This window comes from Notamacropus eugenii, chromosome 2 (genome assembly GCF_028372415.1).
Source record: "Notamacropus eugenii isolate mMacEug1 chromosome 2, mMacEug1.pri_v2, whole genome shotgun sequence".
NCBI lineage: Eukaryota > Metazoa > Chordata > Mammalia > Diprotodontia > Macropodidae > Notamacropus > Notamacropus eugenii.
The window spans coordinates 343,412,607-343,429,116 of record NC_092873.1 but is presented as its reverse complement, the minus strand read 5'-3'; the positions used below and the strand labels follow the sequence as shown (position 1 = coordinate 343,429,116).

The window sequence follows — 16,510 nt, the reverse complement described above, 5'->3', positions numbered from 1 at the left end:
TGCTGGAATGATTTCCATTGAAGGGTAGAGAGATTCATTACCCAGGGGATTGGAGGTAATGATTCTCCAAGAGTCTCAGAAGACTATGCCATGGTTTTTCCTTTCAGTGAAGAGATGACTATGCTTGAGCACTGGATTATGACAGCTTAGAGACCCTAGAATTCTAAGGATGATGGGGATCTTAGGTTATCTGCTCCAAATCTTTCACTTTACTAATGATGAAACATTCTGAGCAGTCATTGTCTATGATCATACAACTAGTCAGGTCTCCTGTCTCAGTTCAGTGCTTTTTCTTTATTTTTAAATTCATTACTGGGAACCCGTAAGAGACCACTAAATGTATATTTAGTTTGATCCATTAGAATTGGACTAAGCTCACCTTTGATTGTGAAGCCCAAAGAACATACTACATTTTGTATATAACATGCATGAACTTGTCCATAACTGCTTTCCATACTAATTTTTTAAGTGAAAGTAAGTATGTTCCACATACATAAGCTTCATTAGCAACAAACAGAACAAAGGCAGCTGATTGACTAGTGAACCCTGGATGTGTTTGCTGCTTAATAAAGTTGTTTTTGAAGTACCCATTGCTTAACCTTTGGTCACTAGCCATTTTCATATTAATTTTACTGACCACCTATATTTAAACAAAATTCAACAAATGTGTATTGTGTATCTACTTTGTGCAGAACACTGGATTTGGCATTTCAAGTACAAAGTTTACATAAGACACTATCCTTTTCTTCATGTACCTTTACCAGCTGGAAGGGGGAAGATGAAAAACATTTCTAAATGATGGCAACTGGTATCAATATGATGCTTTATAAAGGTGTACTAAGCCTTTCACAGACATGCTTTCACACAGTCCCAAACAACCCTCTGAGGAAGGCAAGAATTATCATCTCAGTCCTCAGGGTTAGATGTGTCTGTGGGAAGACAAAAGTCAAATCCATGAAAAGATAGATTAGAAATACACCTGAAAAGGATACAAGTGTATAGAACTAAATGCTATAGAAAAATGGTAAGTGGTACATGGGAATCCTATGCAGTGTTACTAGCTGTGCAACCCTGGGCAAGTCACTTCACTCCCCTCTGCCTTAGTTTCCTCATCAGCAAAATGGGGACAGTAATAGCACCTACCTCCTGTGGATGTGTGGCTCAAATGAGGGAGTATTTTTTTAAAGTGGCTGGCAAAGCTTTAAGTGCTATGTAAATGTTGGCTGTGATTATGTTAGGGAATGAGATACAATTCAACAGTCATTAAGCACCTACTACGTACAAGAGACCATGACAGATACTGGGGAGACAACGATGGCAAAACTGTAAACAATTTTCCACAAACATTTTGCTGTGGCTTAGCAACTCCTACTTAACACAGCTGAGCACATAATTAAAGTGACAAGCAGCAGGGAGTTGGATTTGCAGGTTATGTTCCAGGGCCAGGCAATCTTAGAATCTATAAAAATCAACGCGCTGCTCGGGTATTAGACATGAGATATTTATTTTATGAGACAATGCAAGTGATTGTAATTCTCCACATATTTCTGATTAAGTGCAACAGGAGACAGTCATGTGTAATCTCTACACGATAATGCACCTTGTCCTTTTATTTTTAGTTATTGCACAAAAATCAAACCATAAAGACCATTGAACAAGACATGCGGACTTTATGAAAGGCAGCTAAGCCTACATAATGAGAAATTAGAACTGGACACAAACTGGAATGGTCAAGGAATAGGAGTTTAGTCAGATAGAATGCAATTAAAAGTAACCAAAATAAGTGTTTAAATATAATTTTCTTCAATATATTAAAAGCTCTCTTTAAATCACATTTAGGCAAGGTGCACTTTTTTTGTTTTTTCCTTTTTAAACCCTCCACTATTATAAGCTTAGTCGTGTTAGGTATGTATGGTAAATTATCCCAAGTTACACAAGGTAATTTTGATTTGGGTCAAATGCTGCTTTGAACACAATGTAAAAAATAAGATTGACCTTCTGAAACAAATATACAAAGTAAAATTTGGCAACATTAAGGAGATGTTACAAATGCTCATTCTCAGCTATGTAGTGTTCCAATATGCAAACTTTTGGTTTTAAATCTCACGACAGGATAAGAATTCAGGAGCAGTTTTCTTTCCATTTTTGGCCATTATTTAGAAAAAGAAACTGTTCCTAAAACCAGTTTACAATGAACTTTTAGTAAGCATTTTAATTCCTATATAAAACTTCCAGGTATAACACAGTGAACACTGGATGGGAAGCCTGTAAAGTACAAAGGTCATCCCACCCCCCCCCATGGTATCAAGATTCTCTTTCTACAAGCAGAAAAATTGGATCTTTCTGGTTACTGGGCACAATGAGACATTTTCATGTGTGCTCATGTTTCAAAAAACATTCAGAAAAGTTACAAAGCACTGTGATTGTAACTCACTGGTAAAAGGCTTGGTATGGTTTGATCTCATGGCTTTGCCTGTTTCACAGAAGCCCAACATCCCCACCCTGGCTGAGAGTGTGTTAGTGTGTGTATATATTTTATGGCTACTTGCTTCCAAAGATGCGCAATTTAATGTGAAAAAAAGTTGCTAGGCCTATCTCCATACTGCCAGTGAAACCAGTCAGAGCAACCTTTGCCCCACTTGGTGCCTCACCGATAAACACTTGTCATCAGAACCACTGAGAGTGGGGTTTGTGACTGTTCCACACAACCCAAATGGTTCCTTTGTACTGAGGCTGCCTGAGGACCAGCTCTGGAGAGCCGAGGAGAGAGGGCATCTTCTCTTCCCCAAGCTCACCCCCTTCTTGCTTCCTATATGTCCTTTTGTTGCCGAGGCATTTTTTGTAGTTCAGGGAGGCAATAGCTCCGATTCCTGTTGTGTGCTTAGAACTTCTGGATGGGTTGGGACGGTTCTTTCATCCTCTGCCCCAGGCAGACCTTCACAGCTGACCCAGGGAGGGACGCCTCACAGTGGAATGGGAACAGGCAGGCAGAGACATGGCAGAAGCAGGCCTTTGGGGGGAATCTCTGGCACAAGTGAAGGGCACAACTACAACACAGCTCAAAGAACCAAAAACTGTGATGATTAATCGATCTCATAATACTGTAAACTGCAGGTCTTGACACGTTACAGTTGATCAGCAGCAGCTTCCACAGGTGGATCTTGGAGCAGACAGGAAGCTGATCGGGGATCCATGGCTGAGTGCATTATTGGGATATAAACATCATCCATGTTTGGCATGACAAAAATTTTCTGTAAAAAGCACAAAAGAAAACGTGTTATGGATTTAGAAATTAGGAGTCTGCCAAAGAAGTTCCTTCTGTTTTCCCTAATAAGTCATCCTACCCCCCCCCCGCCACTCTACTTTCATCAGATTCATGTCACAGACTTTCTCTCCACATTCTCAACTTCTCATTTCTGAAGTAATGATTTTAAAAAGCAACCCAGCAACAATTTTCATCTTAGTAAGCTTAGTAACTGGCCTGGATGTCTGACCAAAGCTTAGGATTTTTACCAGTTACTCAACTGAATTCTACCATAACAAAACAGTATGAAAAGTTGAGATTCAATATATTGGGATTTTTTTCCTGTATACTCTATTAAAACCCTTTTATAAAAAAAAGTAGAGGCTCAAAATTATTCAATTACTGAGTTGGCATGTTAGATTTTTTAATTCAATTCTAAGGTTAAAGTTCTATCTATTTACACCTATTTCTCTTCTTTTCACAGCCAATCTTCCAGAAGAAAGTCATTGTGTTTCTACTTCCTCAGTTCCCAGTCACTTCTCAATACCCTGTGCAATCTGGTTTCCAACCTTACCACTGACTGAAACTGCCAAGTCACCATGGATGTGTCAACTGCTAAATTTCACAGTCCTTTTTAATCCTTGACTACTTGACTCTCTTTCCCTTCTCTTTCTTTGTGACACGGTTCTCATCTGGTTCTCTTCCTGCCTATAGCTGACGTTTCCTGACTCCTTTTCAGGATCATCATTCAACTCCCACCCTCTGAACAGGAGTGTCCCAAGGCTATATGTTGGACCCTCCTTTCTTCCTCCTTTACTCTCCCTCTTTCTATGAAGTCATTTGCTGCCATGAGTTCAAATTTAAGTTCTACTGATAATGCTCCCATCTACATGTCTATTTTTAGGTTGTCCCCTTACCTACATCAACTTCTTGCTGCATAGCTAGCTCTACCAGGATGACCTACAGAGACTCAACAGAACTCAATAGAACCAAAGCAGATCTGCTAGAAGGGCAGAGATGTAGAGCTTAGATCATGTATAGTCTAACCTGTCATTTTACCAATGAGGAAATTGAGGCCTATGGAGGTTAAGTAACTTGGCTAACATTATGAAGGGAGTAATGAGTGGCAGATGTGAGAATCACTCCTGTTTCCAAATCCAATAGCCTTTCTGCTTTGTTCCACACTGTTCCCTAAACTCACCCTTCCTCCCAACTTCCCTATTTCTGTTTTAGTCATCCTGGTTCACAACCTTTGAGTCTTTCTTTGCTGCTTTCTCATCCTCTTACATAGTAGCAGTTGATAAGTCTTTTACAATCTACCCCACTGCTATGCTGGAATCTGTCCTCTTGTCTCTTCTATATCTTAGGTCAGGTCACCATTTCTTACTTGGATGACTTTTTGTTTTTGGTTTGGACTACTTCTGAGGCCTGTTAACTAGTCCTTCCCCTCCCTAATCCACCCTCCACACAACTGCCAAAATAATAATCATGCCACTCCTTCAGGGGCTCCCAAGTGTCTCTAGGACAAAATTCAGATTCCTCCTGATCTGGCTCTACTGCTTTTCCAGACTTATTTCACATTACAGTACTCCCTGCTGTCCCCTGGACCTAAGTTTCATGCCTATGTTTCCCACAGGCTACACCCTTCGAGCCTGGAATGGGCTCCTTCCTCACCTGTGTCTTAGAATCTTCAGCCCAGCTACTCACTCTGACTGAACAGCTTTCCCAACCACCCGCTCCCAGGTGTGGGCATGTTCTTCTTCCTCTATGGACATTGGTAACTGATCACTGCTTGTGGATCAAGTGATGCTGTATTCCCCTCATAGAAAATGCAAAGTGCTTTGAGATCAGGGACTTCTTTGTCTGTCTTAGCGTCCTTAATGTTTTGCTCCCAGTAGGTGCTTAGGAAATGTTTATGAAATTGAACCAGTATTGCTTCTAGCGCAGAGAACCATTTAATGGGAAGAAGAAAGTCAACAAGTCACTTAATGTTTAAATTCCTCAAATTCAAAGAGCATTTATTCCATGTTACAGTATGTGGCTCTAATTTAGTTTGTGGCAAGTGTCATGAGTGGTTTCACACAATAGACAGGAGGTTTGCTTAGGTGACTTCAAAGACCTGTAATAACTGAAACTCTTCCATTTTAGGAGACTGGAATGCTCCTTAGCAGCTGTGGGCTAGTTTACATGTGGAATTGGGAAAGACTGAGTTAACCCCCACACTTCACCACTCAGAAACAACAGAACAAGAGGCTGAGTTAACTTTACCCCCAGTAGGATCGATCTGGGATCCAACTGTGGTTCCAATAGGTAAGGAGAATATAGAAAGTTTTCACATTCTGGCAGAAAGCTCCTGAGATCCAGGGACCTTCCATGCTGACAATAGTGGTCATTAACATCTACTGTTTGTACGGCTAAGAATTGAAAAATGCATAACAAATGTACCTGAAATTCCTGTTCTAGTTTCTTCTCTATCCAATCAGTTACATGAACTATAGTCACTTCTCTCTCACCAAGTTTTGGCCGAGCCTTCAGTTCCACATGTGGTGGCTTTCGGAAGCCATACCTTCAAAGAAAACCCAAATACAGAAATACAATTTCTTCATAAGCAAAGAAGATCTCCAGGGCAGGCTATAACTAAAATATGCACTATACATGAAAAATAAGAGTGTTTTTAATACCCTTTAAAATATGACCTTATAAGGGGGGTAGAGACACATCAAAATAATAACTGACTCAAATGCTGTCAGATACAAAAGAAGTACAGGAAGCTCCTCCTAATTCCCTTTTGGTCCTTTAAATATCACAGTGTTATGTATGATGCTGAATGAATGAATTCCCATTTCAATTTTGCCACCAATTTCCTTGGAATATACTTACAGAGAACAATAATAGCACATAGTAAAGACAAGCTTGTCATTTCTGCTTTAGAGTTCTGTGGTGGATGTTTAAAAGCCAGCCGGAGTGAAAGGGGTCTGATCACTGACAGGTTCTAGAATGACTTAACAGTACTGGTTCCTGGTAGCTTTTGTTGGCTCTGACACTGAAAAGCTGCATTTGCAACTTTGGAAAGACCTCCTGGGTCAGCATTTAAAAAAAAATCTTTTATCTATATAACACAGATATTTCAGTTATTTCCCACCTCTCCTATGATAGAAAAACAAGTGAAAATATTCAGTACAGTAATGATATCTAACAATGTATATAATATTCTGTCTCAGTAGTTTCCCATTTCTCTGCTGGGAGGCAAGAAATGTTTCTTGATTTGATTTCTCAATTAGTCTGATTTCCTCTTAGTGATATTTTCACTGTGTAGTCACTGTGTATGCTGTTCCTTTGGTTCTGCTTATTTTGCTCTGCATCGGTTCAAGTAAATCTTCATACATATATAATGTACATATATTTCTCTGAATTTCTCATATCCGTCATTCCTTACTGCACAATCTTTCATCACATTCATGTACCATACTTTTTTTGGTCGTTCACCAACTGACGGGTACACGCTTTGTTTCCAGTTATTTGCTACCACCTAGTGATGTTATGGGTATTTGGGTCTTAGGCTCCTTGCCTCAGATTCCCCTGCCACACAGCTGCTAAAATGATATTCCTAATGTGCAGATTTGACCATACTGCTCCCTTATGCCGGAAGCTTCAGTGGCTCCTGGAACTTGCCTATAGGGTGAAAGATAAACTCCAATCTCCTCTTTTTGACATTTAAAGCCCTTCACCATCTGGCTCCAGCTTATCTTTGTAGTCTGATCATACATTACTCCCACTAACTCACTTTACACTCCCACCAAATTGGCCCACTTTCTGCACCTCATACATAATATTTCAGCTTTTATTTCCAGGCCTTTTTACAGGCTGCCTTCCTCCCCACCCTGCAGAATGTTTTCCCTCTTCCCCTGCCTCTTAGGGACCCAAGCTTCCTCCCTTCCTGGACCAGCACAAGTCCTACTTCCTTCAAGAGGTTCTCCCAATTGTTGGTCCCCCTCTCCTCCACTATGGCATGTTTATTTTGGGCAAAGTTTGCATTTATTAATTTGTGACCTAGTTATAACCCAGTAGAATGCAAGGTCCCTGGGGTCAGGCATTACTTCAGCTTTGTATTTGTATCCTGAATACCTAGCACAGAGCAGGCGCTTAATAAATGCTCAATTAACTGATATTTACTTGACCATCATCTCCATCTTTGACTTCCTTGGAGTATATACCCAGTAGTTTAATTTCTGGGCTAAAGGGTATGGACATTTTAAAAACAACTAACTCCCAGAGCCTTTAACAAGTTGGGCCCCCTTGCCAGGCAGTCAGTCCAAGCCTTGCCAGAATGACTTCCACTTGCATAATTAAAAAAGGAAGAAAAAAAACAAAACAAAACCTGCAACCCAGAAGGGTCAGAGAATTTTACAGCTCTATCAACATTGCTTCAATAGCGTCTGTCCTCCCACACCTCTTCTCCTCCTCTCACATTATTTGGCCGACTTCCCCCACGATCTGCTCCTTTACTCCCTTCTCACTGCCAGAGCCAACCCCCAATGTAATCCTATCCCTTCCTGTCTTCTTTAGCTGGCTGTATCCACAATCTCTCCCTTTCACTCTCTTCTCTTCCAGCTTTCTCTATTCCCTAGTGCCATGTTTCCTCCATCCCACAGCATGTCTTTGACTGAGGAGGTTTTGATGGCAAAGGAACAAGAGCAAGAATAATATCTTTTAAAGCCAGATCATCTTCTACCTCACACAGCTTCCAGGTCAACTCTTCGGACCCAGAACCCCCAGTTCAAACCTCCCTTCCATACCGGTGTGTGTGTCTGGAACTCCTGACAGTTCCTGATCCAACCTGTTCTAGGAAGGTGCTGTCCTTGGTGCAAGGGACAGTGATGTGACAGGATTGAAGCTAGTGTAGCCATAGATAAAATCCTCTTTTTCTCTATCACAACACAGCTCAAGACTCTGGCACGGTTTGGAGTGGAGGCACATAAGGCCAACTACCATGGCCTCCCACTCACTGAAAAGGAAATTTTTCTAATGTATGAGAATCAATTCAATGTGATTTACTCTTCTGCAAAAGAATGTGAACTCAGAACCTAATTAACTACCACTAAACTGAACTAAATGGTGAATTGATGAAAAAACATTTGGACTTCCTACGGTCAGGACTATGTTGCTAAGCATGCCAAGGCCTCTAATCTCAAAGTAAAGATAACCTGAAAGGAAGAGCTCAGTCTTGCTCTACATACCATATTCGGTCAGTTGGAGGAGGTGGAATGTTAACTGCTAAGGTTCCTTTACACTCTTGTATTTCAACAGTCAGAAGCAGTGGAGTATTTGAGACTTCCTCAATCTTCTTTTTAATAAACTCTGTCTCAGTTGCTTTTTGGAAATATTTTGATTTGGTGATTTTGTCCACAAACCTCATAATCTTACTTGTCCGGTATCCTCCAACATACCTTCAAATTTAGAAAAGAAAAAATTGAGTTACTATGATAAGCTCTGCTCTTTTAGAAATCATTTAGGTCTAGTGGTACATGAGTGAAAATCTTTATTTCTATGTCCATATTCTGACTTTGAGATAGCTGTGGCATAGTGGAAAGAGTTGGCCTTGGAACCATGAAGACCTGGGTTCAAGTCTGGCCTCTGATACACGCTGGCTGGATACACACTGATACAGTCAGAAGCAGATACTCCCAATGACCCAGGCAACTCTGAAGACTCTATAAGTTACAAATGAGTTGTCCAGCTGCATGATCTATGATCTGCATGAGTGGAGGAGTTTCCTTACAGAGAATTTGCCACACCAATGAAATCACAGGTCTATATTAAAAAAAAGAAATGCTCCATCTATTGTGAGAACATAGTAAAAAAAACATGAGATTTGATAATACAAAAAAAAAAGGAGTTAGATGCAAACCTCAAATTTCATTAAATATTCACGTTAAATATTTTTTTAAAAAACCTCTCAGATATTAGAATATAATCAGAATAGTGTAACACTCTTGTTAAATCATTGTTATAACAAGTGGTACCAATGACCACAGTTTTAAACTTAATTTTAATCTCACCAAATCACCACCACCTATTTTCAAGGCGTATCACATGTATGTATTATCTCCCCAACCAGACTTGACAACTCTGAGAACAGGTGCTATGGGGATAATTTTAATGGCATTTCCCTTCTCTACAGCATCTAGTGTCAGTCTCTAAAATCACCAGAGTAGCTAACAAAAAGCCTCTTTTCCAGTTCATGTTAAAAGCCTGACATTCTCAAACCATCATCAAATAGTGCCTTCTTGATGCCTAGGAGTCCCTAGTCCATACTTCTTAAACTGTGGGTCTTGACTATATGGGGTCATGACCCACAGTTTAAGAAGCACTGATGGGAGTTGACAGTGCAAAAAGTGAAGAAGCCCTGCCCTAAATGAAGCAGGGATAAAATGCTACACAGCTTTAACTAAAATATCAGCAGCCACAGGGTGGTAGGGAACTGGGTTTTTATGTCTCATTTTCTAATGGAAAAAATGCTCTAAAAAGAATATTTTGTTTTAGAAAATCTCTACAATTTTGAGATAGAATGCACAAGCACATCATGTCTAGGGAAACAAAAAGTAAAAGAATAGAGCTCCTAAGCAGACACTTCAAATAAGGGCAGCAAAACTTTTAGGATCAGCCCATCTGACCTAACAATTCATTACCTCCCACATAAGATTTCATATGTGAATAGGGTGTAAAGTTTCCTTTAAGTAAGTACCGAATCACTTGGTTTCTTTATAGTGATCTCTTGGATTTCCAGTCAGTTCAAAGTATCAAGTGTTATATTTACAATAATTGCCTAGAAAAGAAAATACCCAGGAAGTCATAACTTTCAGAGTTGTCCCTGATACACTATTAGATTCACCCAAATCTTCAACCTCTGCTGAAGGAGGGGACCCTAGGATTTCTGCTGCAGAGCTAGAAATCAGAGTTTCCATGAGTCAAACGCAGGGAGGAGCAGCTTCCCAGAGAAAGCATCAAGGGGAAAAGTTGCCTAGTTTCTCTCCTTTCAGTACACACTCAACATAACATTCTAGTATCTCAATAAGAGGGGCTTTTGCACCTCAGGGGGAGATCTCCATCTACAATGGTGCTCTTTCTTTTGTTAGATAAGCCAGCAAGATGAAGCGTTTTAGCTTTGGTACTTAGATTTTAAGCACTGATACACTGGTTATTCAAGCCCTTAGCTCTCAATTCAACAAAGTTCACAGTCAGGGAATTCATTGAAACATTTAAGATGGGGGGAAGGAAGAAAGAAAAATGTTCTGAACTACAAACCCCTCAGTCCCTGGAGTGAGCTGCTTGTCTCCACCAACCACTTCTGAAGCGTCATCCTCATCGGAGGAGCCAGCACTGGAGGACTCCTCATCGCTGTCAGCAAGGCAATATGCCCTCGGCCTGAAACTGAACAAGAAAGAGTCACCACCAAACTTCTGTGGATTAGCAAGCTTAAAGAAAGTTATCACATGAACACGAGAAACCAAGATGGACTAACAAGATTAACACAGTTTAATATTCTCTTCTGCCCAGCCCAAATAAATAGGCTAATCCTGGAGTCCATGAGTATGATTAGTCATACAGAAAACAAGCTGGTCCAAACACAGGCTGTACTTTTCCCCTCAAAATCTGTTTTGTATAGAACTCATGTGCAGTCTATGAGCATGCTCTTGTTCACCAAAGACATTATTACTTAGGCCTCCCTGTTTCCCAGCAGGAAGGAGCAGAAACGTTAATACTAGCTTTCCTCTGCTGGGGATGCACATGAGGCCCATCCCTGCTGCTATGGTGGCAATGTAAAGGAGGCAGGTTCAGCCCTATAGCAGGCTTGGGGTGACTGCCTCCATCCAATCCCTGAATCCTTAGAGAAAGGCAACTCACGGCAAAGGTATCAACTCCTTCTCCCACTGTCACATCTGGGGCCAGAAACGACCCATCAGGGAGAGGTAATAGGAGATGATTCTCAGAAAGCATCTTCACCAGAGTTTGCACTTTGGAGAGCACAAATTTGCAGCTGGACTCTCCTCTTTTCCACCCATAAGACAGATGACCCCAGGTTTGAGGACTATTCTGCCCTGAAATGGAGTAGATAGGAACTGTTGAATCCCGGGGTAGCAGTGAGATTGTAGTTACACTCCAAAGATTTGCTACCTAGTGGGCTTGCTTTACAGCACACGGAACTGGGAATTGGAGGGAAGGAGAGGAGAGCGGGCAAGTGAGTGTGGCCTGTTTGTGTTAAAGTACTCAGAACCCCAAAGATCAGGCTTTTCATCCCTGACAAAGAGGCTAGCTCCACAAAAGAGAAGGGGGTAGAAGCAATTATTTTTCAATGTCTATTTTTTCCCCTTCAAAAATGTCTTGTTTTAATGGTGCAGCTTATATTTGGACCAATACAGTAAATTTATTTAAAGGGATAGTAATTTGAGACCAGAAGACTTCTTTGGCATGCATCAGCAAACAGGAGGGTAGCGTAACACATTCTATGTAAGTAAAGTGCTTTGCAAACCTTAAAGCACTTTGTAAATGTCAGCTATTATTCAATGGAATGCAATGATTTTTATCAAAAGTGCTGGCCAGGTTGATTTTGTGGATAAATGAAAGGATGGTAATGATATCAAGGGTGAGGTGACATTTTGTCCCAGCCAGGGGAATCCTTACCAATGACCACAGGGATGGGGGTCTCTTTGGTTAAGTCACTTGACTTTGAGTTCCCAAATCTCTGAAGCTGCTCTGAGTTTTCACAAAAATCAGCTTTGACTCCAAAGACCTCTTTGTAGCAGAAACTCATACCACTACTTGGTGTTTTTTTACTCATGCCTTCCTAGCCACTGTCCAAGCTCTCTGGGGCCACAGATAAGGTCAATGACTACTAACACCAGCCTCAGGGATCTCTAACAACTCACAGAGACACTTAAGAGCTGTTTCAGAGAAGTGAAGCTGTTTTTTGCCAGTTGGTCAATAAACACTCATTAAGCACCTACTATATGCCAGGCACTGGGCTAAGTCTGAAGGATACAAAGAAAGGTAAAAGAGAGTCTCTGCCCTTGAGAAGCTCAGAAAATAATAGGGGAGACAATATGCAAACAACTGTCTACAGGATTAAACAGGAAACAACCAACAGAGTGAAGATACCAGAATTATGAGGGCTCAGGGAAACTTTCTGTGGACTGTGGGATTTTAGCTGGGACTTGAAGGAAGCCAGGGAAGCTAGGAGACAGAGGAAGAGAGACAGCATTCGAGGCAGTGGAGACAGCCAGGGAAAACGCTCAGAAGTGGGAGACCAAGTATCTTGTTCTAGGAATAACATGGAGATTGGTGTCCTGGGATCACACAGTAACTGGTGAGAAGATGTGAGGAGTAAGTAGCCTGGAAAGATGGGAAGGAGGGAAGGTTATGAAGGGCTTTCAAGGCCAAACAGAGAATTTTACATTTGATCCTAGGGGTGACAGTGAACCACTGGAGTTTATTGAGTAGGGTCATGGTCAGACTTGCACTTGAGGAAAATCACTTTGGTAGCTGAGTGGAGGATGGGCTGGAAAGGGAAGAGATTTGTGGCAAGAAAACCAACCATCAGGCTATTGTGACAGTCCAGGAGTGAGGAGGAGAGGACCTGCACCAGGGTGGTTGCAGTATCAGAGGAGAGAAGCGATCACAGGTGAGAGATGTTACAAAGATAAAATCAACAAGCCTTGGTAACAGATTCGATGAGGGAGGGGAATGAGAGAGTGAGGAGTCAAGGATGACACCTAGGCTGTGAACCTGGATGCATGGGAGGATGATGTTCAACAGTAATATGGAAGTATAGAAAAGTGAAGGGGTTGGGGGAAAGATAATGAATTAATTCCATTTGGAACATGTTGAATTTAAATTGTCTCTAGCTTAGGCGGCTAGAGATGTGAGACTCATCAGCAAAGAAAGGATAACAATCCATGGGAGCCTTTGGGATCACCAAGTAAAATAGTATAGAGGAAGAAGAGAAGGTGGCCCAGGGCAGAAACTTGAGGGACACCCTAAGTTATCAGGATAATCATGGTGAGTGGGCATGACCTGGATGAAGAGCCAGCAAAGGTGACTGAGAAGGAGAAGTCAAAAAGTGGATGGAGAATCAGAAGAGTGTTTTGAAAATCTAGAGAGAAGGAAGGGTAAAGAAAAGAGGGTGACTGACAGTGTCAAAGGCTGCACAGAGGTCAAGAAGGATGAGGATGGAGAAAAGGACATCTGATTTGACATGTAAGAGATCATTAATAACCTTGGAGAGGGCACTGTGGATTGAATGATAAGGTTGGAAGCCAGAATGTAGAGTTAAGAACAGAGTGGGAAGAGAAGAGCCTATTGTGCCTGGCCTACTCAAAGAGTTTAGCCACAGAAGGCAGGAGAGATGTGGGATGCTAGTTACAAGGGATGGATGGATGGAGGCAGGGAGGCTGAAGAGACATGGGCATGTTTGTAGGTGGCAGAGAAGCAGCCAGAAGACCAGGAAAGACTGAAGATAAGTAAGGGGAGTAGGAATGTGAGAGAGGATAGCTGTAGGGTTTTTTGTTTTGTTTTGCTAAGCAAAAGTCACACAAATTGCAGTAGAACTATTTTCCTCTTAGGTTTTTCCTGAGGCAGATTTTAAAAAGAAAGACTCAGATGTAGGTGCTTTGCATTTTTCCCCCTTCCAAATAATTTGATCTTAAGGTGAACACTATAATGGGCACTCAGGGCCTTGCTCACTTTGTTCCTCACCAGGTCCATTTAGTACCTTTTGTACTAAGTCTGTAAATGTATTATACAAAAAGGCCAATACTGTTCCTGTATAATGGCCCGTCCACCAAAGAGGCTGCAAATCCTTGTCCTTTTTAGATAAGGCATTTGAGAGGGGCTGTTTCAACACTGACATTGCTGGACAAACATCAGGCTTCTAAAGCTCATATTTTTGGTAAAGGTAAGGTGACCCAACAAGGTCAAGTCAGTTGTGTTTCTAACTTGTTTCTAGGCAGCCACAGTCCTTGGATTGCCTTGAGTCTGCTTCTCTGGCTCTGGGAGCCCTCTGGCGGCTAGCAGGACAGACATCAGAGCAGTGGAGGGCAAAGGGGACACTGCTACGTTCCCCCAGCTGAGTACACATTACATTCTGAATGTATGAAATGCTGAAATGCATGGTGGTTATCAGCAGCAGTTCAAGGGTGGTACTAGGGCTTGGACTGCACCCTCTGAAACAGGAGCCTATCTGTAAGGGCACCTTCAAGCTCCCTGTGCAACATGCAGTACTGACCCTTCTCTGCAGTAGCTTTTGAAATGAGAGAGCCAGCTTGTTTCAGCAGACAGACTTTTGTTTAACGTTAAGGGAAAAACTCCCTTGCCTGAAACAAACACACTTGTAGCTACCTAGTCAGAAAAAGGCAACCAACCTCCATATCTATTGGCTAGGTCTTCTAGGAAGTGTTGTCTCTAGGAAATATTTACATGCATTCCAGGGTTACAAAGCTGGAAATGCTCACTATTGCAAAGACGCATTTCTGCTAGTTCAGTAATTCCCAAGACGCTCCTAATGAAGTTCTTGGGACAGGGGATACAATCCTATTAGGATTGTCTTTAACGGTCAGTTAGCAAGAGTGACTTTGCTATCTAGTTCTCAGTCTTGGTGGTGAGGGTGGTATAATCTCAGTGATTCCTCAGTCTCCAGGGTCCCTTCTATTGAATCAAAAGAGTTTTTTTCATCCACAGCTCTTGAAATATACTGAACTCTGCTGATCCACCAACCCGATTATCTCATCTCCTCCCACATCCATCAACTGGAGCCTTCAGGACTCACAGGGGAAAATACTAAATGCTGAGAACTGCAGAGAGGTCTCAGGTTACTGAATTAATCACTCCAGCAGAGCGTAGGGGCAGGACAATACTTCCTGCACTGAAAATAGTCATTTGGCTGAAACTGTAGCAATCAGACCAAACCACAGATGATGTGGAACCAAAGAAAGTGCTTCCTTTAACAATGAGCAAGTAGAAGGTAGTGGCAGAGAAGGGAAGGAGGTAGTATGCTCATCAGCCCAAAATCTTGGCTGGATGATAGGGTCCCTCAGGAATCACAAAGTTATGGCCTTTGGCTTTGTGACTTTAGAATGAAAGGAACACCCATGATCTTGACCTCTCAGCATTCAACTTCAGGGGAAATAGGTATGAACTATTCACTACAATATGCTAAGACTGGCTTCTCAAAGAGTGGACCCAAACTTGGGTGGCATGATCCTTTAAGGCATCACCTCCACAGACTGGGCACTAATTTCAATGATGCTGTCTGTCATTGATCAAAATATTCTGGAAACAATCTTCACACCATTTTTCAATAGCTTGCTTAGATGGTATTACTCAGTTTGGTGTCTAGACTTGGTTTTGAAAGCCTTCTGGCTGCTGCCAAAAGCCAACCTCCTCTCCTCCCTCCCAGATTTGCTCCTCTAGAAGAAAGTTCAAAATAATGTGCTGAAGATTGTGAAGGTGATTACCAAGTGTTGGGGAGTGGGCGAGGAGAGAAGAAGCTGCCTGATACCTGCCAAAGTGGTGACTTAGAAGGAGTGATCAGATTTGGGCATCTATCTTGTTCATTTAAAAACAAAAAAAACCAAAAATAAAACCTGAAAAACCATGTAACTTGTATAGTATCTTAGCCACCTCCTCCTTGAACAGGCTTTTCTTTAGGTTATCAGTGTCATACTAGATCTCAGGATAACTAACTTTTAAAAAGTCCTTGTAGATGGGGAGCCCAGAAAAGAATCCCTGTCTCCCCACTCCTCCCTGCCTTGCCCACAGGGTGCAATGTAAAAGTACACTAATGTGGGGTATATAGTACATGGGGGGAGAAGACAGTGATTGGAGGGCTGTCCCCCCAAGATATTGCTCAGAGGAGAATTGAATTTAGATGTGCAATCATTTACAAGATTTAGTTGCACACACACATTCTAAGTTCTTCGTAGGAAATACTTTTTAATTAATGAAAACAGTAATTCAGAAACCATTTAATGGCCAAACCTTGTATCCATCGATCCCTTTCTGCAGCCCTCCCCTTCAGTTCTGAGAGGGAACCTACTGCTCTCACTTCAGTGAGTTCCATTTGGGAGTATCTTACTGCCAAAGGGCTAAGATAAGATGAAGCAAATCTCAAGAACATAATTTTGGAAAGTATAAGCACAGGAGAAAACAAAAAGAACTGTAAATCTGAAGTATGTACATATCTTAAAGAGGAGAGGGCACACCTGGAATAAA

The 16,510-nt window shown here is 41.6% G+C and overlaps 1 protein-coding gene across 5 annotated transcripts in view; it reads right to left on the bottom strand.

Annotated features, from left to right (window-relative positions):
* Positions 1–1,487: 1,487 nt before the first annotated feature.
* The window catches only part of TEX2 (testis expressed 2), a 162,501-nt gene continuing 147,478 nt past the window's right edge, over positions 1,488–16,510 (bottom strand). For all 5 annotated transcript variants that reach the window (XM_072645810.1, XM_072645812.1, XM_072645809.1 and 2 more), the window contains exons 9-12: positions 10,550–10,675; positions 8,482–8,691; positions 5,690–5,810; positions 1,488–3,251 (exon numbers count right to left, since the gene is read on the bottom strand). In XM_072645810.1, coding sequence (XP_072501911.1) covers positions 3,126–3,251; positions 5,690–5,810; positions 8,482–8,691; positions 10,550–10,675 — 583 coding nt within the window. In that variant the 3' untranslated portion in view covers positions 1,488–3,125. The remainder of the gene's footprint in view (positions 3,252–5,689; positions 5,811–8,481; positions 8,692–10,549; positions 10,676–16,510) is intronic.